Genomic DNA, 27,336 nt, shown 5'->3' with positions numbered 1-27,336 from the left:
GAGGAACAGCTTCTTCCCCAGAGCGGTTTCCTCCATCGCCCCCCTACCCCCACCCACCACCCCACCCAGCTCACACCAGACAGTGCTGCGGTGATACAATTCATTAAAATGACACTTTAACTAAGCACATTTTTTACTTTGAAGCCATTGATGCCTGTGCCTTATCTTGTATATATTTATTTAATGTCTTGTTTTAAATAGTCTTGTCTTAAATGTTTTTATACACTTTTTAACTGCTGCTGTACTGACTGATGAGTCACCAACTTAATTTCGTTGTATGTTTTTTACAATGACAATAAACATCCTTATAAAAGTTAAACAGACAAGAAAGTATTTTGGGCTTTGTTGCACAGATACTAATGGTGTTGCTATGCTGGTTAAGGCAGCGTTTTTGTCAGTGGGAGAATGAGTGAGTGTGTTTAAAAGGGATCAAGTTGGGTGGGGTGCACAAGATTGTATTACACAATGCCAAATCTGCCCCGAGGGGGTCTGGCTTGGTTTTGTATGCCTTCCTTCTCTCTTCCCCCTTCCTGTTCTTCACTTTTCCACCCTGTTAAAAAAAAAAAAAAAAAAGAGACCATCCTCATGGATAATGTGTGTGTCTGAGTGACAATAGTGTCTTTACCATCCTGTGTGTGTGTATGTGGGAAACACAGATGTAGTCACAGGACAGTGAGAGGGCGTTCCCACAGTTTTGCCTTGAGCTACATTCTGTCATCAGACAACTCCACCTGTGTGTTTGTGCTCCTTCACAAACCCTCCCAAAGTAAAGACAGCACAATAAGTACACAGCGAGGTGAAGGGTGAAATGAAACACCTGAAAGCGGGCAGACTTCACATGTGGTGTTTATTGTTGTTTCAGCATTGCTCAGGACGAGCACGACTTTAAATTCCCACTGTAGGAAGTGTGTACAGCAACATGGAGCCCGAACAGCAATTTTGCAGGGCACAAATGGCAATTAAATTCACAAGATACATGTCAGAGGGTGTCCTTCATTTCCTTTCTTTTTCAACTTTCCATCTATTCTCCAAATGATTTCGTTACCAAGAGAAAGTGGGAAGGGTTTTCTGCAGGGAAACCAGTTTGCTCCATTACATCCCCAGACATCAGCGTAGATGGTGGAAAGAAGACAAGGGAAGTGTGATGGACTGATGCATCTTTAGAGATTCACTCAGTAAGATGAAAGCTTGTGACACGAGTCCTCTTGAAGAATGTAACCCTGTGGTTAGGTTACAGAGAACTGGGACTGTGCTCTGGTCAAATGTGAGTCCAAAACAAAGGGCAAGACAACATTGGTATTACACAACATGGAAACAGACCCATACAGGGTACATGAGAAGGAAAGGAGGGGGCTAATGAGTGCGAGATGTCACATTTTTGTAAGTGAAGCCTGGTCCAAGGATCAGACTATCTGACAAGCTCACAGTGTAACATAAATGTTATCATTCAAAGATACTGCTATTATATTCATTAGTAGTCTTATTGATTAGCAGTGCATTGATATTTGGCATTATGTAAACATCTTAAAGTTGTACTACTAACTTCTTCATGCACTAAAGCTTCCAATACAATAACAGTGTACTGTATCAAACATGTATAAACATATAAAATGTATTGCATAAACAGGTGGAGTATTAAGACGCATCAACACAGCCATGCATAATACTCATTTTCATCTCTTTCACACTAAAACACACACACACGCACACTTTCACAGTCATTCTTCTCTAGTTTGGCTAGCAAATATATCATAGCGATTATAATATAACATGTTCAAAAAAAAATCTCTATAAAGCTTTTAAAATATGCAATGTGCAATATAAGACAAACAACTGCTATTTTGGCTAAGGCCACAATGATTTTGGTATAAAATACATTAATTTCTGTTCTTAAAGATATAAATAACACATCTAAAAGACTATTTAAAAACCTAAACAATACATTACAAATCTTTGACATTTATCAAATTGTCACATGACCTTTGTAAATCTGTGACCCTACAGCAGGGTCAGGTCCAGGTACGGCCCCGACGGCTTGGTCATAAGAGCGGGGAGGGACATGAGAGCAGCATCACCTCCGCTGGACTGACCAATCAGACTGCTGCTCAGGAGAGACATAGACTCCGCGGGACTCTGGAGGGGGAGAGGGAGAAAAGTTTGGAATGAGAGAGAGAGAAAGAGAAAGAGAGAGAGAGAGAGAAAGAGAAAGAGAGAGAGAAAGAGAGAGATATTATTCCAGTGTAACAGCGTCAAACACAGGACCCTTACACTAGCACCATATATTACCCATCACCTTCTCAGCCACCTGAAGGCTGCACCTGTTGTTACCTATTATTTCACTACACCACCAATTGACCGCTCGCCAAGCACCGCCCCCTTAGTTGCTGTTGCTACGCCTGTCAAGCTTTACATTGCACAACACAATGATAACTGCGGCAACTTTACCACTTAAAAGTTACAATCTCTTCGTTTTGTGCTCTTTGGCAGCACCTATGACGTTGCAGGTGTGTTTTTGGATTCAAACAGTTTTATTTATTTATTTATTTTTTTGAACGTTTCATCGTCTGCAGTCATCACTCTTGTCTTTGTTCGGCCATGGTAACCGTTTACTCTCAACGCTAGCAGAGACTGGGAAAAGAACTGTAGGCTACACAAAAAAAAATAAATACACTACCATCCAAACTTGTGAGATACAGAGTGCAACTTTTATTAGAGACCTATTCACACCATTACGGCATGTGGAGAAATCCAAAGATGACAGGCCTGCTGTTCCTTGTTACGGTTGATTGGACAATCACTGTTCAGAGGTGGGGCTTAGGGAACGGTCAATTAGCCCTCTTGGCTATTCCTGTAGCCCATAAATAACTTCTTGAGAGGACAGTAGTAGCCAGTATTAGATAAAGCAGACAATTAAATACAAAACCCAAGGGTTGATTAAGATCCAAGAACTTTCCTCTAACCACTCAACCCAATCCAAATTGTGTCCATTGTTGCTGACGTGTGTGGTTAGTGGAAAATTCCCTGTCTACATCGGAAATGTCCCTCTTGTGTGGAGCCCTGTAACCCCTGATGACCAGTCAAGACCCAAGCCACAGCTACAACCACCGACTAAACTCAACCCCCCTCACTGAGCCCTCAGCCAATCCTTACCTGGCACCTGCCTCAGGCATCTTAAATACACACCCATTCTTTGGGCTGCGTAAGCAATGTCCCGGTCGGGTCGTGAGCGTGCAGAGGCCCGTGGGCGTGCATGAGAGCATCCTCTGGGGCATACTGTGGTGTCATGAAGGGGGAGGAATAACAGAGACAGGGAGCTGAGTGACAAGCAACCATACTAACCTAAAGGTCACATGGACCTGTAAACTCCAGCATGGGGGTGAAAGAGGAGTTTGTTACTGGGAGAAAAATACTGCACATTCTCACTCCAAGTGTAACTCTTAATTTAGTATAAACTATTGTTGATCATATCCCTGAGATTCTTCACTCTACTCCAAGTTTAATAAGGCCTGAGTTCCTCCAATTCAAGTCTAAGCAAGCAGCAGAGCATGTGTGACAGAACAGGGAGGGTAGACAGGATAAACTAGTTTGATGGCCTCGGGGCAAACACAATGGATGCCTGACAATACACACCCACAACAGAAGGAAATTTGAATACACTTGGATCCTGAACTCAGAAGGCACACAGGATTTGTATGCATTATTAACTGTATTAATAAAGATGACTAAGCATTAAGGTTAATTTGTGGAGACTTGTCTCTTACCTGGTATCCCTGCATTGCATTGATGAGTTCTTTAACTCCGTTGCCGTTGTAGGTCAGACCTGGCATACGCATCAACCCCCCTGGGGAGGAGAGGGAGGCGGGGGAGGGGAAGAAACCTACGGTGTTAGGTGAGCCAGGTGGACTAGAGGAAGACAAGAGAGAAAAAAAAAAAAAAATAAAAAAAAAAAAGTACAGACCGTTATCATGAAAATATAAAAAAAATAATGACTTGAAAGCTGCATGTTTCTCAGCAAACAAAGCACACGCATACAGCAAGACTGTGAGTCACTTTGGGCGTCGTCTATATAGGTTTTCTCAATGACAGAGGGCTGACCAGGGAGAAACAGCGGTCACTAAAGTTTATAAAGTACTCCGATACCACCGTGTTCAGTTATTAACTACCCTTGTCCCAGCCTTTTCTCTTTGCCGAGAGGCATTTTAAACAAACCTGTTCCTCATTTTACAAGAGTATATTTTAGTGGATTTGGACACAAATTAAAGTAAACTATAATTATTTTGTAGCTAAGGCAGTCCAAATAAATTGTTGAGAAGCGTTTGACATAATTTGTGTCATTTCACTATGAAACTTTGGGAATGTTTCACACAATTGCAAGTCAGCGACAAAAAAAGTGAGTTTTTAAAGGGCTCACCAATTCATAACATGTAATTTGATACAATTTCTTGAAATGTCTCAATGCACTCATGTTCACTTCAAGTTACCAAAAACATACCTATGCATACAGAAGGTTCAGAAAATCAAACAGGTAAACAATACCAGTCTATTTGCTTAGTCAGCAGCACACAGCTTGTAAGTAAACACTGTCTGACAGGATTAGAGCTAGACGCCTGTCAGCTCTTGAATCTTTCTATAATAGTCCTGAAGTGGTTCATTTCTTGTGTGATTACCATGTCGAGTGAATTTGCAAGCACATCTGATTTGAAAGTATATATATATATATATATATATATATATATATATATATATATATATATAGTTAAAATATTTTTTCTTGGGTGTTTTGCTTGAACCAAATCCTGTAATTTCCAATTTATCTATATTCTGGAGCATGTTACATCTAATGCTGTGATCTTGGTAAAAATGTATCTCATCATTTATTCATTCATGTTTGAAAACTTTGAACCATATTTTTATTATGATATAAATATGCAGAAAGACAATAAACAATAGTATTGAATGTGTCACAGCATGTGTCCGTTTCTGTTCATCTGTAACCATAGAAATAAAATATATGTTTACCTGGGATAGTAGGCCGCGTAGTTCATGTATAGCTGAGCTGAGGCGGGGTAGTAGGCATGTCCTGGTGGTAAGGGTCGTGGCGCCAGCAACATCTGACCAATGGGAGGGTAGAGGGCAGCAGCTGCCTCTGCAGACATGACAGGTTGAGCAGGGGCGAAGGAGTAGGATGGTGGAGATAAACCTGGAGAAGAGAGGACAGAAGGAAAGACAAAATACTTACAAAAAGACAAAACCTAACAGACATAGAGAGTCATGATGGTGAAGTCTGGTCATTGTTTGTTTCTGACAGAGGCGCTCATGCAAATGTACAAACAATGACCATCATTACTCAGCACCCGTGTCTGCCTGACATGTTCTGCTCAAGAATCATGAAAACGTCTCATTATGTCCTCACTACCAACCAAACATGTCTTGCCTTGAATCCCTGTGTTGTATACTTTCCCTCGTGTTATTATCTGATCATTTCATATCAAAACAATTCACAAACATTAATCCTCTTTTGGAAAATGAGGGGAGCGCACCAGTGCACATTTATGGTGAAGGACTACAGACACGGCTACAGACTACAGACTAAAGCACATTTCTACGCACCAACGTTCAGCTCTGCCCACCTTCCCAACAGCTCCACTGATTGGACAAGCACAGGCACACCTGTGGTGCGCCGGTCTGCTGAGGCCAAATCCCACAACCACCACTACCAATCTGATAAGGCCGGAGAGTTGTAAGCCGTTTTGACATATTATAGACTACCGTATTTTCCGCACTATAAAGCGCACCGGATTATAAGGCGCACCTTCAATGAATGGCCTATTTTAGAACTGTTTTTATATATAGGGCGCACCGGATTATAAGGCGCATAGAATAGAATAGCGTCGTAAGCGTGTCTCTTGAAAGGTGCCATTTTGGGGTCTTTATACACACAAGTGGTGTTGGACTAGGAGTAAGCACAGTACCGGTGTTTACCGCGGTGCGGCTTTGTAGTTTACCAGTCGTACTGAAACATTTTGACAGAGCGCCGTGTACAACCAGTATGGATCAACCAATTAACCAATTGATCCATATATAAGGCGCTCCGGATTACAAGGCGCACTGTCGTTTTTTGAGAAAATTAAAGGCTTTTAAGTGCGCCTTATAGTGCGGAAAATACGGTAGTTGTCTTGCTTACACTTTTCCAACCCTATTAGAACTTTATGATCTTTGAACTTTATAAAGTGGAAAAATTAAGAATGAGTCCCAAACATGCCGCTGACAATCAACTACAATCAGAATGTGTGAACACAGGTGAAAGGGTAGAATAAACAGTTAACATGTGGGGTTTCTCAGTGCATGCAGATGGGTAATTGAAAATTGAAATAACACTAAATTACAAAGAGGTACCACACACACACACACACACACACACACACGGTCAGATCAGATGTCCCCTACCTCCCACAGTACTAGATTGGAGAAAACCCAGAAACCCTGCCCCTCACGGCAGGAGCCCACTACCCTGCAGTCCCGAAGCACCCCCAGCTCCCAGCAGCACTTACGTCTGGACTTACATGGCGGCGGACTGAGCCCTGTCCCATTCCTGCTCCGGATGTGTGCATGTGCATGTGTATGTGTGTGTGAGAGTGAGCCTCCCATCAGCACCAAGCCCATCTCCTCTGTGCTGCAGGGGAACACCTCCACGTAGCGGCTGTTGGCCCCGCGCTGGCTGGACATGACATGCTTGTGGAGCCGCTGTGAGGCCTGAATAGCCCGCTCTGCTGAGGTCAGCTGGATGAAGCAGTCACCTGACGGACGAGCCTGGAAACAGAGACAGTGAGAAATTACTCTGCAGCTTTGTGTCAGAAAGCATGCAAGTCCATGGGTGTGTCAGTGCGGTTATTGCCTGTACCTGCTGGTTGAGGACCATGTGCACACCATGTGGTCTGATATCGTGTGTAAACTCGCCCAGGAAGGTGAGAATGTCCTCTATGCTCGCTGTGTATGGCAGCCCCCTCAGCCTCAGGCAGTCCCGCATACTACCAGGAGGGGGCAGGAGAGACAATTGGGGCAGCATTGACACCAGGGGGGCAGGGGCCACTGAGATCAGAGGGGCCGACGAGTACCGGTTCAACACCTAAAACACACACACAGTTAAAAATGACATACCCTGCCAGTCAAGGATGCAGAACTGATTCAAACTGAGTCTAGTTCAGGGAAGACTTTCGAAGATAATTTGTAAAAAAAAAAAAAAATACTACAATCAAACACCATAAAACATACTTGCTATCAATAATTAAAATTCAAAAATCAAGAAAGTGCGTACATACTGACACACATGCAGCATAGGCCAACTTTTAGCGCACAACTTGTGTACAACAGCAGTGTTTAAATGTGTGTTGAAACGTCAGTTAGAAGCTTGCTGGTTTGTTTTTTCTGGAGGGGACCAATAAATCTCCTTAGTCTGTCATGCGTAAGAGCATGAGGAGAAGCGTCTGCATAGATATGGTTGCGGGTTGTGTGCTTATCAGCCCGTGAAGATAAGAAAATTAGTCCACAAGAGAGGGAGAAAGACTGAGGAAGACCAACAAAAAAAAAAAGGGACTAGTAATGTTTCACATTTGTGTTGAGGAAAACACCTTGCTATGCAGGTCCCCACCCATAAGTCCTACTTTAATGATTCCTACAACTACCAGAGGATAAAAGAAACACACCCACACACTGTCTGTGTCCACACACACAAACAAAACTTAATACAAAAAGAAATGGACACATATAGAAGACTTTCTACAAGCTAAAAATTAACACACACACACACACACACACACACACACACACACACACACACACACACACACACATATATGCACTTTTCCTAGTACACACTGCACAAAGAAGCACACCCACATGCAGACAGACACCCTGCCGTACCTGTTGGACCTCTGCTGCCGTACTTTTGAACAGCTCAATATATCTTCTCCCAAGGATTTCCTTGTGTTTCCTCAGAGCACACTGGGCGTGTTCCTCACAGGCAAATAAAACAAAAGCATCGCCAGTGGGACGGCCGTCTGGATAGCGAACAAATAGGATGCCATCTTTCCCTCCGCTGACCGGACATGTCTCTTTGAGATCCTCCTCCGGGGAGAAGAAGGTGAGCACCTGCTCGTGTGTGGCGGTGAAAGGAAGACCTCGCATCCTCACTATGATCTGGTCCTCACGGGACAGGAAGATTGCTACCTCATTGGAGGTACCTGGCGCACACACACAAGGACACACACACCTATTTAACCACAAGTACAGTATATAAATAGAAATGATCACACAGTAGATTAAGACAGAATTAAGTTTTCCTTCCTTGAGCAGCACTCTCGATGGCATATTTTCAGGACTTAATTTGGTCAAACTATATTGGGCACAAAACACCTAACCTAATTTTACTTGATGCCTAGTTTTGCTGCTGATAAGGTAAAATACTATGTAGTACACGTGGTTATATCTGCTCACCTCCTGCTATCTTCAGGAAGTCCTCTCCTGAAGCTTTGTATACCTGCCATTAGAAGGGAACAAGACAGAAACAAGGAATTATTGTCACTTCAGGTGTAGCTGCAATGAAACAAGGGAAACCGCATAAGAGATTAGGTTCAGGTAGCGTGGCTTATTCACTTAACTAATAACAACTAGTAGGGTTCAGACGGGTTACCTCTATGTATCTGTTGCCCATGTGGTGCTTGTGTCTCTGCAGTGCCAGGTCTCTGTGTTCTTCACTGACAAAACGAACAAGCGCTTCTCCGTTCCTCCTCCCCTGAGCATTAAGACACAGCGCAGCCCCTCCTCTATACAACACAATGTACACACTGTTACAGAGGATGTTAAACCTTATGTCAGCAGGAGGTTTCAATATACTATATATCATGTTGACCGATCAATACAAGTCCTTCATAAGTGAGAGTGCCGTTAATGTAGCTACACATACTTGGCAATGTTGAGTCCTCTGAAGAATCGAGCGATGTCCTGGTCAGAAGACTGCCAGGGCAACCCTCTAGCTCTGATGACCGTGTTGTCACACACTTTCTCCATCTTACTGCTACACACACACACACACACACACACACACACACACACACACACACACACACACACACACACACACACACACACACACACACACACACACACACACACACACACACACACACACACACACACACACACACACACACACACACACACACACACACACACACACACACACACACACACACACACACACACACACACACACACACACACACACACACACACATATTAGCACAGCAGGAGTGGATGTAGTATATTTCAGAGGCAGAGAACTAAAAGTATATTTATCTTGAGCAAATTTTACTTACCAAGTGCCAGTCTCAAACTTCTCACTAACTCTTTCCTGGGTAGAAAACGTGTGGCCTAATGGGGAAAGCATTAGAGTTTGGTTTCCAAAATTAGATCAGAAATCCGACCACATAGCCAAAACTTATTTTAGTACTTTGTAATCAACATGATAATGGCCTCAAGTATTTATTAACTTAGGATTCCTTTTACAGAAATCAACACAAACAGCAAATCACTTAAGGGCTGCAACTCACAATAAATGTCATTGTGGATGACTTTGCCTTTTATTATCTCTATCTATTGAGTGATTGTTTGCTTGGCAGAGAAGTCAGAAAATGGGGAAAAGAAAATGATATTCAAATATCCTGTTTTGTCCAACCAATAGGACATAATCTAAAGATATTCAGTTTACAAGTATGTAAGCCAAAAAAGGCAAAAAAGCATCCAACATTGGAGGAGCTGAGACCATCAAATAATTGGCATTTTTGCTTGAGAAATGACTGAAACGATTAATTGATTACCAAAATACTTGCTCATTAATTTTCTGTTTCAGTTCCATTTTCCTTAATTATCCTTTTTTTGCCTTTGAAGTTGCACACTTTTCTTATCTGCCCTGTAAACTAATTTATGTTGAACTAACTGACAAATCCCTAATGTTTCACTTTTGTGTAAAATCACATATGGGACTCACTTAATGGCTCAGAAAGCAGGGCAAGGACAATGCTGCCCATAACCTGGACCTGCTGGACTGCTATTCCTGCAGGCAATATGGCTGACGGATCCTGTGTGGTTGAGGGGTCCCACATAGCGGGCACATCAACAGGTATACTAAGAGCTGAGGAGGAGGCAGTCAAGGAAAGCAAACAAGGAACAGCCAAAGAAATAAATAAAACAGTCTTAACAGTTCGGAGAGAGCAAACGGGTTTTTGTATGTACAATGTATGTTTTTGTGTGACAATGGAGGAAAAAAAAGAAAAAAAAGAAAAAAAAAGAAAAGAGAAACAAGAGAAACTCACACAGAGATGTTAGTTATCCTGTTCCAGTGGGTGTGTGCGTGGAGTTTGTCCTGTTGGCTGAACACACACTCGTTCACCGAGCGCTCAGCAAGGTGCTGCCATTGTTTCCCTATTTGCATTTCAAAACCTCTAGTCTTGCAGCCAACACCCCGAGGCTTATAAACTTATAATGTGTGTGTTGTGTGTTTCTGAGCGATGTGTGCTCAAAAGATCAAGCTGAACATGCAGATAAATAACCATTAATGGTCTAAAATACACTTAAACATTAAATGCATTACATATAATGTATTAGTTCACAGACGTTCGCTGGCGCACCCAATGTAAACAGCTGACATATTAAAAGGATACAATCTGCCATGATGTGTACATTCAAAGCCTTGAGGTCAGATGTGGGGAAGTGCTTCTTGAACTCTTTCCGAAGGTCAAAGAAAGAGTAGAAACAGTCTGGGACCAGGATGTTCTGGAGGGGGAAGAAGTTAAAGGAACGGATGTGAACACGAGGCCAATCGACAGCTGCCGTTTTATTGCATTGGTGTTTGCTCAAGCCATTAGATTAATCTCTGTGCAACTCTTTACACAGGTTTAAGACAATTCCATCCGCCTCATTGTGGAGGTGTTGTTTCATGTGCACAAGTATGTGCATGGGCGTATGTCATTAAACAGGTTTGTGTTAGCGGCTCTTTCCTCGTGACATTAAATTCAACCAGGAGCACAGTGCTGACACAACACATCCCTTTGTGACTGTGTGAGCTCTGAAGGTTCCTGCAGCGCCGAGTGAACATCCGCCCTGGCTGCAAGGCGTTCACCCATCCAGCTCACTCACCTTGCTTGCAGCCTCGGGGTGAATCACTTGGCGGATGTGAAGGGGCCCGTCTGTACACAAACACGCCGACGTGCCTGCGCCCGCGCTGTTCACCTCGTTTGTCAGTTGTAGATGAAACTGCAAAAACAGGAGCCAAACATTTAGGAAAGAAATTAAAACAGTCGTAATAAATCCTCACGCAGCAGTAATAATAACTATGTAATAAAAATGCTTATTTCTAATGACTTCAGTGAGGTTATTACCAAGTTTAATGCGGTCTCAAGACTTGTAGCTGTGGAGACATTATCTGCCTGAGATCTATTCTCCTCTTCCACGCTCTCCTCCACCCCATCCTCCATCTCCTCCTCTTTTTCCTCAGTCAAGTCTGAGAGGTCCGGCTTAATGAGGAGCTCATTCACCTTGCCCAACTGGTTCAGAGAAGAAGAAAAAAACACGTCAGTCTTAAAACAGAAGCCTCCCTAGAAACTCACAAGCCGTAGGCTGCTACGATAGCATTAAATGTCGGTAATATAGAGCTGTATTACATTTATATCATCCCATAGAAGAACAACAAAAGCAGGAACTCTGTTTGAACACCTTGCAATGGAGACATCATTAGGAGAATATATCTGTCCATTATACTGAATAACTTCAGAGCCTATTTTGAGCTCATATATGTTTACTCACCTGAGTCACGGCATTATTATAAATGCCTGTCGTTTGTATTTGAGTCTATTTCCTACTAGTGTTGCCCTGTTTACCTGTCCGCTCCTTTATTTATCACTACAACACCTGCTTTAGAATAACATTAACTAAGTGTAATAAGAAGTCTATTACAATGTTTTACCGTTTTGTTCTTTACATCCACGAGCTGCCAAACCAACTGCTCGAGCTCCTTCTCGTCAGATCCCAGCAGCTCTCCGCTCGCGCCAGATGTGGCGGTGAAAACCACCACCAGGTAGTCTACCTGTGCCGTCATCTGAACACAAACAGATCCAAAAAAAAAAACCTAATCTAATGCTGCACAAAAGTAGGCTAAAGGACAGTAACTGAAGATACACCGGAGAGGAGACACATGCAGGAGCCACGAGGTATAAACACCTTTACTTTGACACCTGAGCGTAAAGGTGAGGTCCGTAAATCCAAGTTTCGTCGCGTGTTGAATTTTACGTGAATCCTCCCGCAGTCACCATCGCGGAGTAATGGCTGAACGTTCCTCGTTTTTGTAAAGCATCTACCTGTGTGACCACGTGACTCTCGACCTGCCCCCTCCCTCCTTCAGGTGGTTTACTGATTAAGACGTGGCAGACCATGGAGGATACCGTGGATATCTGTACATTCTCATGCATAATACTTTTCAGTATTTAAGTAATTTAAGTATCTTAATGTATAACAATTTACGGGCCCCGGAAGGTATCAAGGGTAAAATGGTTAGGCTACTGGCCTTTCTAAGGAGAATAAAAGTAATGACACATCTCGTTGAAAGGTTTAAGTATAGTGACAATAAAGGACACCCAGCAAAAATATAACACATTTGTATTTATAAAAATGAAATGAAATCCACGCAAAAATATTGCAAGAATTAAGTGTTTCCATATAAAAAGAAATGATTAAATGCCGGAACATTTATGAAGCCTGTAGTGTACCTAGTTATACTTTTACGTTTATGTTTAATTTCAACTCATTAAATAATTTCTACATTTCAAAAACTATTATTAAGCAAACAATAAATACACCTGAAACGTACACTGACCGCAACTGTCTTTTCACCCTCTTTTCATTGAGAAACATGAACATGCTATTACAATATACTATATTATATGGTATGGAAATATGAATCATAACTTATTATAAGTGGTCATGTAGGCTATTATCTTCCATCACTTTAACAACAACAGGAATACAATTACTCATAGGCATATTGCTAATATTAATATAAATAGCAATACTTTTTGATGAGGTAATATAATTTAGACATAAGTGTTGCTTTTTTTATCTTTAGAGTAGGCTAATATTAATATTGTGTTATGTTAATCAATTTCTTATGCATGTTTGTTTGTGTTTATGTCGGAGCGCTCGCGTTGTGGTTGATCATGCTCCGGAAGTACTCGCCAACCCGGAAGTGTACCATCGGCCCGATGGAGAGCAAGAAAGCGATGGCGGGGGACACTTCAACCGAGCTTCTTTTTATAGATACGTTTAAGCACCAGAGTGCAGAGGTAATATATCTCACGCATTACCACCCTCTCATATATTAACTGTAGAGCTGTCTGCATTCAATACTCATATCGCGCATATTGAGGAGTTTTGAAGATTGATGCTAAACTTCCAAGCTAGCGATGTCAACATAGCTAACATTAGCAGTTGTGTCGTGGTTGTTGCGAAAACGTTGCAATTCCCAGCTTTTATTGCACTACACACTTGACTAAATCTACACATAATTGTACTAAATACATTATTTAAATGTGATTGTATTTACATAATCCTAGCACGCCCCGCCGCTGTTGTTTATTGCACACTTGCGCATTTTGTTTGTATGTCAGCTTAGTGGCTAATGCTAACTGTAAGTCTCGCAAAATAGACTGTTCTGGTCTGTAGTATCAGTTTTGGTTCGTGTGGTTACTGAAGACATTTATAATCTCAATGTTTGTATTAATTATGATGTTCAATGCTCTTCAGTTAACCAACGTGGATGTGGTGCGGTTTCCTTGCGGGGTGCTGATCACAGAAGTGCGGGTCATTCCTCCAGGGATCAAAGCACACAGCAACGTACCTGACAACAGAGCATTTGGGTAAGAGCAATATTGATATCTCAAACATGAATACAGTAAGTAGCTAGTGTATTAGGTCCACCTATATCAACGAAATGCAGTTTATTAAAGCAACCTTGCAATAAATTAAATTATAAATTATACATTATTTCTTCATATTATGGAATACAGATTGTAAATCTGGTAAAAAAAAAAGAGAGCATTGGTATTGTAAAGCTCTTCAGTATCAGCAGGTACCCACTCAAGGTATCAGAGACAGAAAAGCTAGATGGCTCATCCCTTGTTGCCGGAAATCCTTAACCTCATTGCCAATGCTAGCTCGCCTCTGGATAAGTTTATTTGCTACAGATACCTGAGCTGTGTGTGGGTAGAAAAGTATTTTGACACCTGAGATTCATTGTTGTGTGGATCTTGATTCCCTCTGAGCCTGTTGGGTATGTGTGATGTAATTTAACTGAACGAATGGGCTCAGTGCTCATCAGTGCACAGACCAAAGCAGGTCATGACACTGTTGTGTAGGGGTTGTAACATTATAAATATAATCCTCTATCAGGGTATATGTCATAATATGTGTCGCAGTATTGCTATACAGTTGTGATGAAGTGAATTGAGTCAAACATCTGTTAAGGTGATTATGAATAATGCCTGTTTTGCCTAGTTCAGCAAATTAAATAAAAATAAAAATGTATATTGTCTCATATTACACACATTAGTTGTTTATTGGATAAACCTGTACAATCTAATCCAGACAAATACAACTGTTCTGCCATAAAGTCTACTTTTTAAGATGCCATTATTTTTTTAGCTTTTTGTTGACACGGTCACACAGTTGTTAGTTGATTTATATGTTTTAGCACTGAGGTCATAGTTAGTGCTGCTCATATTCTTCCCCTTCTTTTGTGAGTAAGGACAAAAATAATTTAAATTGCTCTCGATATGATGCAGTCCAGTACAACACCACCCATAGGATCATAATAATAGACATACAATTCAGTCTACACATTTCCAACAGTGACAACAAATACTGAACATTACAAATAAAATATTTTATGGCCGTTGTATTTGCATTGCAATAGATTGTACAGGTGTACCTAATAAAGTGGCCACTGACTATATTGTCATAATGATCGCCAACTCCTATCTTGATGTTTAACTTAATACTCAATAAAGTTGTTTGGAGAGAAGGAGATTGAGCCGTGTGTGTGTGTGTGTGTGTGTGTGTGTGTGTGCGTGTGCGTGTGTGTGTGTGTTTTCCAGGGAGACGTCACCTCATGCCTTCCAGTTAGAGCTGTTCTTTAATAATGCCAGCAAACCCAACAACCCCACGTTCCACAGACTGGGCAGGTCAGAATGATTTTCCCTTCTCCTTTTGTTTCTGTGTTACTTTGAACCTCTCTGTATTTCCTGGTCATGTTTCAAAAGTGCTTAAGATGCAGATGTCTGTCTCACCTGTAGAACCAGTCGTGGTAGCATCTGAGCCCTGTTCTCAGACCAGAGCGGTGCTTGCGTGTGTGCACCTGCACCCACCCATATTCAAGTCTCTTTGTTCCCATGCTGGCTAACTGGTCTCTCCAGAAACTCAACCTCGCCCACAAAGTAGCTGAAAGTGACACACAAAACGTGTCGGTCCTGGTGTGATGGATGAAGAGTGGAATGATTGAGTCCAACATTTTTATTCTACCTTCATAATAACAGAGGTGTGCATAGTAGCACCCGAGCATCGACTTGTATTGAGAGGCGTGTATTGTGTAAGAGTTGTTGAAAACTAAATACGACACACCCAAGTTATTATCTCTCCTGGGAAAGTTGGGAGTAGTTTTTTTATTTCTTTAAACCAGTCTGGTTGCTATTTTAAGATTCTTCCAAATGTCAAAAACTAATTTGACTGAAATGTTTGTGGACAAGAATTGTTTTTGTCAGCTGAGGTGATAATGGGGATATAGATGATCTAGATAACCATGATAATGCAGTTTTGCCTGTTAAGTTTTTCATGGCATGTTGCCTTTCTGTGACACAAAGTAAGACAGTATGGGTGTGTTGGATCACCACACAGTGGCTCCCAGGCCTGTCACAATAACTCATTTTGTTGGACGATATTTTGTCCCAGAAACAATTGAGATAAACAATATTATTGTTATTTTAAGACCATTTTATGTTAATGATATACTAATATCATGATAATGCAAGAACATCCTAAAAGAACAATTACACTTTTATTAATATTCAGACAATTGGAATTTGAACAAAATAGGAAAATGTCCAAAATATATAAAACATCAATCTGTTAACAAAAATGTGTAATGTCTGCGCAATGCCCAAATCTTACAATAATACAAACAATAACAGGGAAACCCTGCTGCTCCTTCTGGCATCATGTTGGCTAAATGTTGGTGACATTGTCCAGGCTTTTTGATTTCTGACCTCTTAAAATTATACCATGTCTACTTTGGAACACTTATAAGTCAATGGGTTATGTTTTAAGTTAAGTTTTTTTTGAAATCTGAATGTAATATATAGAGGTCTGGGGAAAAAAAAAAGAGAGAGAGAATTTTGCACAGCATGAATGTGTTTTATTGCATGTGTGTGTGTGTGTGTGTATATATATATATATATATATATATATATATATATATATATACATACATACATACATACACCGGCAGGTCTTGAAATATCTTTAAAAGCATTGTCACTTGGTGACATGGCAGATTTTCCTTCATTAGATAAGAGAGAGGTGATGGGGAATGAGAGGAGAGAGAGATGGGGCATGATCAGAGTGCTCTTTAATCATAATTATGCAGCAATATTGTGCTATTTTTTAAAGAAATGGATCAGATTGCTGCTAAACCTTATTTAAATCTCATGCTATTTTCAAACACAAAAATGTCCGAGATGATGAACAAGCGTACGCTAGTTCAGGAATTTCCCTTTGTGAATATTTGCACTAATGTTTGAATCTTCCCTGTGTTGCTTTCTGCCGTCAGTCTGGAATATGACGAGAACAAGTCCATCGTGTTCAGACCCAGTGGAAAGGTAAACGGTCGTCCACAAACAAGATCATTTGTATTTTTCTTCTTTTGATTTGCGAATCACTAAATGGCTTTTTTTTTTTTTTTTTTGCATGCAGGTGAACACAGACGGCCTGGTGCTGCGCGGCTGGTACACCAGTCTGACTATAGCAGTGTACGGGACAGCAGAGCGCTCCCATGGACATGACCAGTCCTCACCCCCCCCTCCTCCACCCCCACCCCCCCAACAGACAAGCGGGCCCAAGCGGCTCATTAAACAAGGTAACTAACTGAAGCATCCAATGAACAGGTTATCTCTTATTTTCCCTAATTTGCTTGTTATGATGTCAATCTATTGTTTTGTTTTTTTAGAGTGGGAAAAAGATGAGCAGTACAATGGTAGCCCACCCAGACCAGCACCCAGAGGGCCTCGTACTCCACCTGGGCCTCCGCCCCCGGATGATGACGATGAAGAGCAGGTCCAAGTGACGGGTAAGAACTGCAAACATCCGTCACGTTCTGTCTGACGCTGTTGATCAAAGAGACACTGCTGTAGTTTAAGCATCTGTCAGGTTGATGCTTCTCATAATTAAATGTTGCATCAGTGTTTCTCCTTAATTCAAGGGAAAGAAAATTTCACATTAGTCACCCTGCAATCTCCTTGTCAGTGTCCAGTGTTTTTATTCTGTTACAACAGAGGCCGACTCTATTTTTAGCACCATATGATAAATTACCTTTTTATTGTTTTGGATGTTTTATCCCATTTGCTTCAATCTGTGTACTTTACACCAGAATTGGTTTAAAGTAAAGGTTATTTGTTTTTAATCAAATGTTTCCTAAATAGTCAGTTAATTTCAGTACAATAAGAAAAGTAACATTATTCTCAGGTACCCCAGTGTTGCATGGTGTTATGGTTTTTAGTGTATTTGAAAACGCTGACTAAGTGTTCTTGTACAGGTAAAGGGTACACCAAGTTCACTGTGTTACGTTACATTTCCCAAGCACGTCTCTGCATGCCGATTATCTCAATGAACTGAAAATAATGAAACAGTGGCTGCCTGCCAGGTGAGAAAACACATTTTTAAACAACTGTCACGCTCGGATAATGGCTGGCCTTCATGAAAAGTATAAGCATTGTGTTAAAACATGCAAAAACACAGGCGTTGAACCGTAAGCTGTTTTGCATTAGTAGGCCTCTACTTCTCTAGATAACGTGTAGTTTGCATGTTCGTATGTTCCCTGTGGGGATGTAAGGTGACCTGTGGCCCTCCGGTCTCCCTTGTGACATTTACAGTGGGCGTGGTCAAAGAGGAGCCGAGCGAGGGCCGCGACGACTACCTGGAGGCCGTGTCCCCCGAGAGATCGCTGCCTGCTGATGAACCGTACTCGGATGCGGAACCAGAGGAAGAAGGGGAAGAGGAGGAGGAGCAAGAGGAGGAAGAAGATGCACGGACCGAGGGGAGCGTTCCGGAAGAGGACGAAGAAGTGGAGGAGGAGGATGAGGGTGAGGACGAGGAAGAGGAGATGGAGGAAGGTATGGGGAGTTACTTTGTGAGAGTAGGATAGTCTGCAATCCCAAATGGATGCCCGGCCCCTGAACCCCTTGGTTCTGCAAACTCATCAGACTCCCTCGGTGGGGGGGGGGGTGGCTGAGTGACAGTTGGGCAGAGTGTGAGCGCTCTGGCATGCTGCCTCCATCGACAACCGCTGGGTGCTCCAAACTCTCTGTGAGCCCGCCCCCAGGGCTACTCTGAGGGCTTATGATCAACATTCATAAGCTTGTCATGTGGAGGTCTACCTCACACATCCTCACAGCCATGGCTGATGTTTGTGCTGTAGTGACAGCCAGCATGTCAAACCTAACCCAGCATGTTTGGAGTGATGAAGCGAGAAGGTTTGTCTGTGTGAGTTTGTGTATGAGCAAGGGGAATCTGTAGTAGCCGCTGGCCTCCTCATTTTCATTAATTTCTACACACGCATTTCATGAACGGTTGAAGAGTCTCATGTATTTTGTCCATAATAGAGTCATTGTTGTCTTTCGTCTCTCCCGCCCTTCCAGGTGATGACGGCTATGAGCAGATCTCCAGCGATGAGGACGATCTGGATAACGGTAGCTTCAAGCTGCCCACCTTTGACATTGACTACACTCCTGAGGACCTGGCATCGGTCCCGCCCGTCCAGTACGACCCGTACGAGAGAGAACTCAGACCTCTGCTCTACTTCACCCCTCCGTACAAGACCCGCTTTGACACCCAGTTTGAGAAGGCCCGCGTGGAGGAACCCAGGGACCCGGGTGGAACAGAATCACCCGCAGGCGGAGAGGAGGCTGAGGCCGTGGTCCAGCTGAAAGAACTACTAACTAGTATTGGAGATGACAGAGACGCCCGCTGGGTCACGGCTCTGGAACAGGCACATGCACTCCTGGCCAAAGGGTTGGCTTATTTAATCAAACAAGGTGAGGGCGAGATGGAGGGATCTGTTGGAGTTTTAGTCAAATGGGCGCTCCAAGCTCTGAGTATGGAGATTGCTCTCACACAGCCCATTGCCCTTAATCTTAGACAGTTGAAAGCCGGTGCCAAGCTAGCGTCACACCTTGCAGAGTGGCCCCAGGGCCTCTCGGTGCTGCTGCGCGAAGGGGCCCTGGGTGTGCTGCTGGAGTTGGTTCAAGCCGACCATGTCTCCTCCACACTGAAGCTGAATATCCTGAGAGCTCTGGGGGCTCTGACCAGCGCTCCTGCTGGTGCCGAGGCCTTCCTACGTACTGTAGAGTCAGAGAAGAGCGGCTATCAGGTGAGCATCACAAAGTATACAAACACCGTTTCATTATATACAGATTGTCTTCTACATTTCTCTCGCAGGGATGCCAAATCTAGAGAATACGAATACAATGAAAATTCTTGATCTGACATGCTGTATGTCTTTATAGCGTTTAGTCCAGCTGTTCCTGCGTGAGGAAACAGTGAGGGTCATAACAGCTGGCAACACCATATTGCAGAAAAGCCACATGTATGAGATACTGGTCGACCTGCAACGTGCAGCAGCAGCATGGAGTGAACCCCAGCAGGTAGACACACACACACTCTCACACACATGTTACTGCCAAAGTCAAAGTACATTTTTCATGATTATCATGACATATCATTCTCAGGAGGAGATGGAGGATGCTGACATCCCTATGGAGGAGGAACCGTCACTAAGCTCCTCCCCTGTGAGCGAGGCAGAGCTCGATAGGCTGGCAGGGGTTTTGGAGGAGTTACATCACCTGCTAGAGACGGCCCCTTACTGCATGGTGCAGCCCCCTGGAAAAGCCTTCCCTACTACCGCTAGAATAACAGGACCACAGGAGAGGGACGATCCGTACCCAACACTGTACAGGTACACTTCACCTCAAACCTCACTATATAACGTCGAGTGTAGTTTGGATTTGTAATAACGCATTTTCTCCTTTCTCAGGTATATGCATGCGTGCCATTTCCTGGAGAGCACCGCGGCGGTGTTGTCTGCGGCTGCAGCGGTCGGTCACTTGGGGGTCACCCAAGCCGTTCGAGAGCTCCTGCGCTTCCTGTCGCTCACCCAGTCGGGTCTGCTCTTCCTCCTCGCCCAGCCCACTCCCACCAACCTGCTACTGCGTCTCCTGGCATCGGTGGCAGAAGCCGAGAGCGAGGAGACCACCTTCACGGGGGGAGAGGGAGGCGTGTCGGGGCCAGGGTTCGGCGAAGAGGGCTTCGGCATTTGGCTGATGCAGGCGCTGCACGCTCTGCAGGGCGTGTCGGAGCTCATGAGCCACGTGGCTGCAGGAGGAGACGGAGGAGCCGGGCTAGAGGAAGGGGACAATGCGGAGGTGCTGGGAATGCTCCACGCACTCTACCTGATGACCTTCACGCAGACTGGTCGCAGCGCCGTGGCCCACATCCTCAGCCTGGACAACAACCTGTCGTGTCTGGTCACTCTGCTCCAGCACCACAGCAAGGACGGACAGGGGTACAGCTGGCTTTTCCTTCTTCTTGTGTCTCTTTCTGTGTGACTTCAGGCGCCTGTGTGTTGATTTACGAGTACTTCTCTTTGTGTCTTCTTTTCTTTAAGTGAGGCCAAAGCTCGCAAAGCAGTGACATATAATTATGCCTGTATGCTGGTGTTACTGGTAGTGCAGAGCTCTAATGAGCTGCGGACGATGGAACAGTATGCTGCGCCTCTACTCGCCATCGCCAAGGCTGATGACACCAATGCCAAGTTACAGGGTAAATGTTATCAGTGTTGCATGAAGCTATCATGACATATGTGACACTTTTTGTGTTTTTTTGATTGTTAATGTTTTGTTCTTCCTTTGTTCTTCAGAGCTTAGCAAGTGGCTTGAGCCTCTGGAAAAACTTCGCTTTGAGATTGGCAGCATTCCTACACTCATAGACTACATTAAACAGGTACGGGTCTCTACCTCTATATAGACTCAGCTTCACCGAAAAGTCTGAACTGCTCAAAGATATTCCTGCTGTGTAGCATATTTAAGGCTTTATGCAAATAACAGCGCTATAGGTCATTTTAAATGTATGTCTTCTCTTGACTTCAGAATCTGGAAAATGTGTTGACGGCTGAGGGAACTGGACTCGTCACTGCTCTCAAGGTCCTTTGTCACATCGCCTGCCCCCCACCTGCTGTGGAGGGTAAACACACCAAACATGATTTTTCACTCTTTCGGTGGTTACATCATCTTCTTACAAGTTGTTGTAAAGAAAACAATATATATATATTTATATATTATTAAAGATGCAGGCGTTTTCCTGGCTACTACTGGGTCAAACACTCCACACGGTATCTTTAAGATGCAAAGCTGGTTACCGTGTTCATTGATGTCCACTGCAACAGTTACAGAAGAGACAGCTGTTCGTCACAGTGTTTTCCTCCTTTCCACAGGTCAGCAGAGGGATCTTAAGTGGAGTCTTGCAGGGGTCCAGCTGTTTTCCGGCGAGGGTCTGGATATGTGCGTGCGTGTTTTACAGAAGCTGTGCAGCCTGTTGCTGCAGCCGTGGCGCGTGCACGGACACATGGGCCCCACGCCGCAGCGCTGCATGATCCTCAGCATATGCATCGGCACACTCCGATTGCTGCGCACCATGCTGATGGAGCTGCTGCGCGGGGGAGCGTTCCAATTCAGGGACACTCGCGTGGCCAGCGTGTTGGTGACGCTCCACATGATAGTCTGCTCCATCCCCGCGTCCGGACGCCTAGAAGGAGAGGAGACTAGAGTGCAGGCGCTCATCGTTGACGTGCTGCTCACCTTCACGCAGGGTGTTAATGAAGAGGTGGGTGAACGAGATAAACGTATGTTTTGTTTAGCCAAGAAATATGGTGCAAAAAGTCTCAATTTGTGGGTTTTGTTGTAGGTGACTCATACAGAAGAGACGCTGGCCAGTAACACATGGTCTCTGATGCTGAAGGAGGTTCTGGGCTCACTGCTGAAAGCTCCTGAAGGTGTGTTCTCTGGTTTGACGTTGCTCTCTGAGCTCCTGCCTCTTCCACTGCCAATGCAGAGCACTCAGGTAACTCATCCTATCCTACTGGTCGCCCCATCTGTCCCGCACTTAATTCTGATGGATTGAAAATGATAAAACATGAATCGATCTTTGTCTCTGAAGGTGATATCAGTCCAAGATGTGGCTGTAGCCTTAAACACGAGGAAGCTGTGGAGCATGCACATACGGGCGCAGTGGAAAGTGCTTTCCGAGGCGCTGAGGTGCGTGTGCGCCACCAGCTGCCCTCCTTTCCTGGCCATGCTGAGGAGAATGTGTGTGCAGCTGGCGGATCTGTCGTCACCCACCGCACTACTCATCAAGAAGACCCTGCTGGAGCTGCTGCTGGAGGAGCTGCAGCCGTGAGTGACAAACACACACACACACACACACACAAGCAGTTGTTTGTGTTTATGCTCTGAATTGTATTTTAAGTGTATGCGATGTGTTCACTGCAGGGCGGAGGGGAAAACTGTGTGCTGGGGCCAGGTCCTGCGTCTGCTTTCTTTGATGGATGCGCTGGTGTCACAGAAAGCTTGCAAGAGCGCAGCGCTTCACCTTCTGTCCGGGTCCGTGTCTGGAGATGAACAACTGGCCGATGTGTTCCCCTTGCTGCTGTCTCTGTTGGTTCCTCCAGCTGACCACTCCCTACAGCAGCAGCAATGCAGCGAACTAATGGGGACAATATTACTGTCACTGTGTGACCAGGTAAGCAGTACATGAAGGTAAAGTGCAAATGTAAACGAGTCCTTACAGGAAAAAAAGGCAAAATCTGAATCTCCATCTTCACCAGGACATTTCTCTGGTGGTTTCTCCGCCCGGTGAGAGCTGTGTGTCAGAGGCTGAGCAGCTGGCCAATTCACTTCCAGGGCGTGAGATGATGCCGTTGGTGTGCAACGCCTTGTTGGAGGTTTTGGGGAATTCAGAGAGCAGCGTCCCACTCCTCCTCACCTGTATCAGGACTTTGACATTCCTCACCGAGCACGATTATGGACTCTACCACCTCAAAGTGTAAATGACAACTTCTTCTTGTTTCTTGGCATAACCACTGTCTTTCTTTACAACCTCTTCTCTTTCTACCTGGCATAGCGTCCCCTTCTCAGTCAAACACCACTTTGACTGAGTCACTTCATCTTTGTTTCAGAGCTCTGAAGAAGTATAGTCCTGGTCTATGCTCCATGTTGAAGAGATTGGTGTTGAACTTCAACAAGGACTCAGCAGATCTGCTGTCGGCTCTTCTTGACTTCCTGAGACAGATCCTCAACACAGAAACAATGGTCAGTACCTGTTTTTTTAAGTTTTCATGCTTACAGTTATCATAAAAAAAACGTTACGTCTGAATTTGTAGGCGCGTTGGAGGTGCGTCTAAATGACTAATTGTGCAGGACTTTGCATCTCTTGCAGAGTTGAACATAGTATGTGATAGTTGGATTTTATCGTTGAATCTCTCTCTTGTAATCCAGTGTGTAGATGAGGCCCCAGGGTCCGGCGAGGAGTCCGTCTTCGCTCCTCCACGGCTGCTAACGGGCTCTGAGATGAAAGCTCTGCTGCAGTGGGAGGCGTCCGAATCCCATCCGCTTCCGACTTTAGAGAAACAGATTACGGTACAGTTCATACACTTTGTGTATCGTTTTTGAAAAGTCAGTGTTGATGCTGCCTTGGCATTTTAACTAACTCTGTAACTCTTGTGTCTGTAGAAACTATGTAAGGAAGATGATTCATTGGAGACGATGTTGGAGACCGTGGTTGTTCTGAGGCAGACGCTGGAGACGGCCACAGACGCACCTCCTGCAGCCGACACTGAGCCCACTCTGCCAGCACCCGAGGCCCTCGCGGCCCAGTTTAATCACAGGTACATACGTCAAGTCATCAATCACAGGGAGGCACTCACCATCCCAGCCAACCTGTCACAGATGATGCACTAAAATATGCCTTGTGCATCACTTTTGTTGAAAGTGAGAGGAAACAACTGGATGTGATCAAAGGCGTATCATTCCTCTGTACGTTGTTCTCTGTAGGACGGTGTTCCTCCTGTCAGAAGCTCTGGATGAGCAGCTGAAGACTCTGTGGTTCTCCCCGTTCCAGACTGATGACATTGAAGCAGACATTGATATGGTACGTGTTTACATGCTCTTTCATCACACTGTGGCAAAAACTAGAATTCAGATTTGTTTTTGCTGAATTCTCTTATTTTCTCTTCAATGCATTGTAAATCTTACAAAATCCAAATAATGAATAATTACTGCATTGCTACATTTACTGTACTGGTGTGAAAAACTGGTTTAAACCAGAGGTATTTCTAAACGTAAGACTTCACTATGGATTAACTCACGTTAAGTGTCTTTCTTGACCATGTACAGTTATGAAGGCCTGTGTCTGTCTGCCTGTGGATGGACAGTATGTCTGTAATTGCCACTTTGTGTGTGTGTGTTGCAGGTGAAGGTGGATCTGGTGGGTCTGGCTCAGGAGTGTTGTCCAGAACTGGACCTGAAGGCAGAGCTGGAGCGCTCCTTCATGTCTGAGCCATCCTCTCCCGGTGACAGCAAGGCTCCAAAAGGCTTCCGACTGGGCAAACACAAGCATGAGACGTTCATTACAAGGTACAGTTCCAGTGTTTTTTTTACATTTGTTCTGTATTCATTGCAGAGAACTAACATCTTGATTCTTGTTTTAATCAACCGACTGAATGTTCACCTCGTGCTCGTCTCTGCAGCGGTAAATCCGACTACATTGAGCCTGCTAAGAGAGCCCACATCATGGCTGCTCCTCGCGGCCGCGGAGGTCGAGGAGGCTTTGGACAGAATCTCTGCCGACCCCACGATATCTTCCGCCAGCGCAAACAGAACACCTCCCGTCCTCCCAGCATGCATGTTGATGACTTTGTGGCGGCGGAGTTTAAAGACATTACCACGCCTCTTGGACTTTTGCCTCCTAAACGGCCCCCCAAGAGCTCCCCTAAACCCCCCACCAGAGGACTGTTCACTGGTAACAGAGGCAGAGGTGCCTTCCACAGCCAGACTCGCTTTTTCACTCCCCCACAACCTAAAGGTGTACTGCTGTCAGGTACGTACACACAGTCACTCCACCCTGTTGAGTCAAAGGTTTCTTGTGTTCACTTGATAAGACCTGTGTTTATGGTCCTCCAGGTTAGTGTAGTTTCAGCTTATGTCAATACATTATATGTATAAATAATGCTCAGATTGTCTCTGTTGTTGATGAATACCATTACTAGTGCAACTCAAACATGTGACGGCACGGATAATATCACAGAAAACTAAAAATGATCTAATAATTGGTTCTCTTTAGTTTTGGTGGCAGAGAACATGCCATTCATCTTTGTGTTACTACTAAATGTTACAATTCATTGGCTGTATAATATTTGCCCAGATAGTACACTGCTAACATTAGTATACAATGTATTTTTTACACTATTTATGTGCGAACGATAACTGAGAAAACTCAGCATGAGATGAGATGAAACCTCTGAAAAATAGCTAGTTAGTGAACCTTGAGTTAAGATGGTGTAAACAGTGTGTAGTTGTAGTAGTAGTATTGAATTTGGGCACACTGCAGTTCAGAGCCACCTGTTGGCCGACAGAGGGAGCTAATTGCTGTATTTTGGTGCTGTAGGTAACTACACTCGCAGAGACGGAGGCCGTGGTTCCTCGTGGAGCGGCCAAGTTCCAGCTATCACTCACAGAGGAACCTACAGTGAACCCCGCGGAGGCCAGAGCAACTTCACACGTGGACCGCTGCCCTCCAGACAACCCCCAGCAAGTATGAAGCGCAGACCAACACACACTTTTTGTTGATTTCTCTGAATTTCTAACAATGAACTTTAAAATGATGGTTTTTTGTCTGTTTTTTCCTCCGTCTCTGTCTGTCAGGTGCATATCGGCTTGCCCCACGGGACAGACCCCAGAGGGGAAGAGGAGGCGTCGGGCTGTCTTGGCTCAGCGGGGGAGGAGGCGGTGGCAGCGCTGGAGGAGGAGGTGGTGGAGGTGGTGGAGGAGGAGGAGGTGGAGGAGGGGGGAGAGGATCTCAGGGGAGCAAATTCAGTGGTGGGGGAGGGAGTGGAGGTGGGAGGGGCAGACATGTTCGCTCCTTCACCAGGTAAACTCACCTGGGCAATGACTGCAGCCTCTCACGGCAACATACGGACCAATCAGGATATTATATACACACCGTCTACATGGAAACATGGTGGATGATGTCGCAATGGCGTAAAGACTCTGTGTTGATGTTTTATGTTTTGTTATCATGAGTTGTATTCGGAGAATAAAGGTCATAGTAACTAAGCTTACACTTTTGATTTCAAGCAGACACCAGATGAACTGATGCAGACAGTAACTACGATCATCCATCAAACAAGCTTTCCTCAGAGAATAAAAAGCAACACTTGAACAAATGTTCCACTGAACATCACTAAAAGGACAAAATTACACCACGCTGAAGGTTCTTTGGGCGCATGACAAGAATTTAGTGTGAAAAGACTACAGTACAGCCTGAGGTGGCCATTTTAAAACAATCTTCAGGAATAGTTCCTTGTGTTTAAGGACTGAAAGTTGTAAGAAAGGTAGTATTTGTGAGACAGAAAGGGCCCCAAAATACATGCCTTTGCCAACTGCAACACTTCCTGGTACCCACACTAATGTCAGGTTATATTGTTGGTGCTGCATGCAGTCCTCCAGTCACGGTGGAGACTCACATCCAAACGGTACGATACAGTATAACATAAAAGCTATGCTACCTGGCGTCCAAGATTTTGATTTGTATGCTTTGTTTTTCATACATGAGACTGACAAACTTATCAAAGATTACACATAGTTAGTGAAGAATGATTGTCAACATTTTAGGTTAAGTTAAAATACATTTAGAAGT

The 27,336-nt window shown here is 44.0% G+C and overlaps 2 protein-coding genes across 4 annotated transcripts; one reads left to right on the top strand and one right to left on the bottom strand.

The window, feature by feature from the left end:
- Nucleotides 1–1,998: 1,998 nt before the first annotated feature.
- esrp1 (epithelial splicing regulatory protein 1) lies at nucleotides 1,999–12,603 on the bottom strand. 2 transcript variants are annotated; one of them, XM_076109160.1, is made up of 16 exons: nucleotides 12,020–12,603; nucleotides 11,436–11,600; nucleotides 11,194–11,310; nucleotides 10,719–10,830; nucleotides 10,046–10,189; nucleotides 9,375–9,429; nucleotides 8,963–9,073; nucleotides 8,690–8,822; nucleotides 8,494–8,536; nucleotides 7,921–8,240; nucleotides 6,902–7,126; nucleotides 6,552–6,810; nucleotides 5,020–5,200; nucleotides 3,762–3,903; nucleotides 3,184–3,273; nucleotides 1,999–2,133 (listed from the first exon to the last, which is right to left on the bottom strand). In XM_076109160.1, the coding sequence occupies exons 1-16, from the start codon at nucleotides 12,149–12,151 to the stop codon at nucleotides 1,999–2,001; spliced, it is 2,364 nt and encodes a 787-aa protein (XP_075965275.1). In that variant the 5' UTR covers nucleotides 12,152–12,603. The 2 variants fall into 2 exon arrangements, with proteins under 2 accessions (XP_075965275.1, XP_075965276.1); XM_076109161.1 differs by lacking the exon at nucleotides 3,184–3,273.
- A 690-nt stretch (nucleotides 12,604–13,293) lies between these two features.
- Nucleotides 13,294–26,753, top strand: virma (vir like m6A methyltransferase associated). Of its 2 annotated transcripts, XM_076108828.1 has the most exons (27): nucleotides 13,294–13,391; nucleotides 13,852–13,964; nucleotides 15,201–15,287; nucleotides 16,928–16,976; nucleotides 17,071–17,233; nucleotides 17,324–17,443; nucleotides 18,246–18,455; nucleotides 19,011–19,741; nucleotides 19,878–20,015; nucleotides 20,100–20,326; nucleotides 20,405–20,932; nucleotides 21,035–21,189; nucleotides 21,287–21,369; nucleotides 21,516–21,609; nucleotides 21,860–22,248; nucleotides 22,330–22,485; nucleotides 22,582–22,817; nucleotides 22,914–23,163; nucleotides 23,249–23,466; nucleotides 23,600–23,732; nucleotides 23,919–24,059; nucleotides 24,153–24,307; nucleotides 24,474–24,570; nucleotides 24,892–25,055; nucleotides 25,169–25,518; nucleotides 26,086–26,232; nucleotides 26,343–26,753. In XM_076108828.1, the coding sequence occupies exons 1-27, from the start codon at nucleotides 13,311–13,313 to the stop codon at nucleotides 26,570–26,572; spliced, it is 5,445 nt and encodes a 1,814-aa protein (XP_075964943.1). In that variant the 5' UTR covers nucleotides 13,294–13,310; the 3' UTR covers nucleotides 26,573–26,753. The 2 variants fall into 2 exon arrangements, with proteins under 2 accessions (XP_075964943.1, XP_075964942.1); XM_076108827.1 differs by having other exon boundaries at nucleotides 19,878–20,326.
- Nucleotides 26,754–27,336: the final 583 nt, after the last annotated feature.

Source organism: Anarhichas minor, unplaced genomic scaffold (genome assembly GCF_050575085.1).
Source record: "Anarhichas minor isolate MPS153535 unplaced genomic scaffold, ASM5057508v1 ptg000041l, whole genome shotgun sequence".
Classification (NCBI taxonomy): Eukaryota; Metazoa; Chordata; class Actinopteri; order Perciformes; family Anarhichadidae; genus Anarhichas; species Anarhichas minor.
The sequence above is the reverse complement of the archived record's forward strand: the minus strand, read 5'-3'. Positions and strand labels throughout refer to the sequence as shown.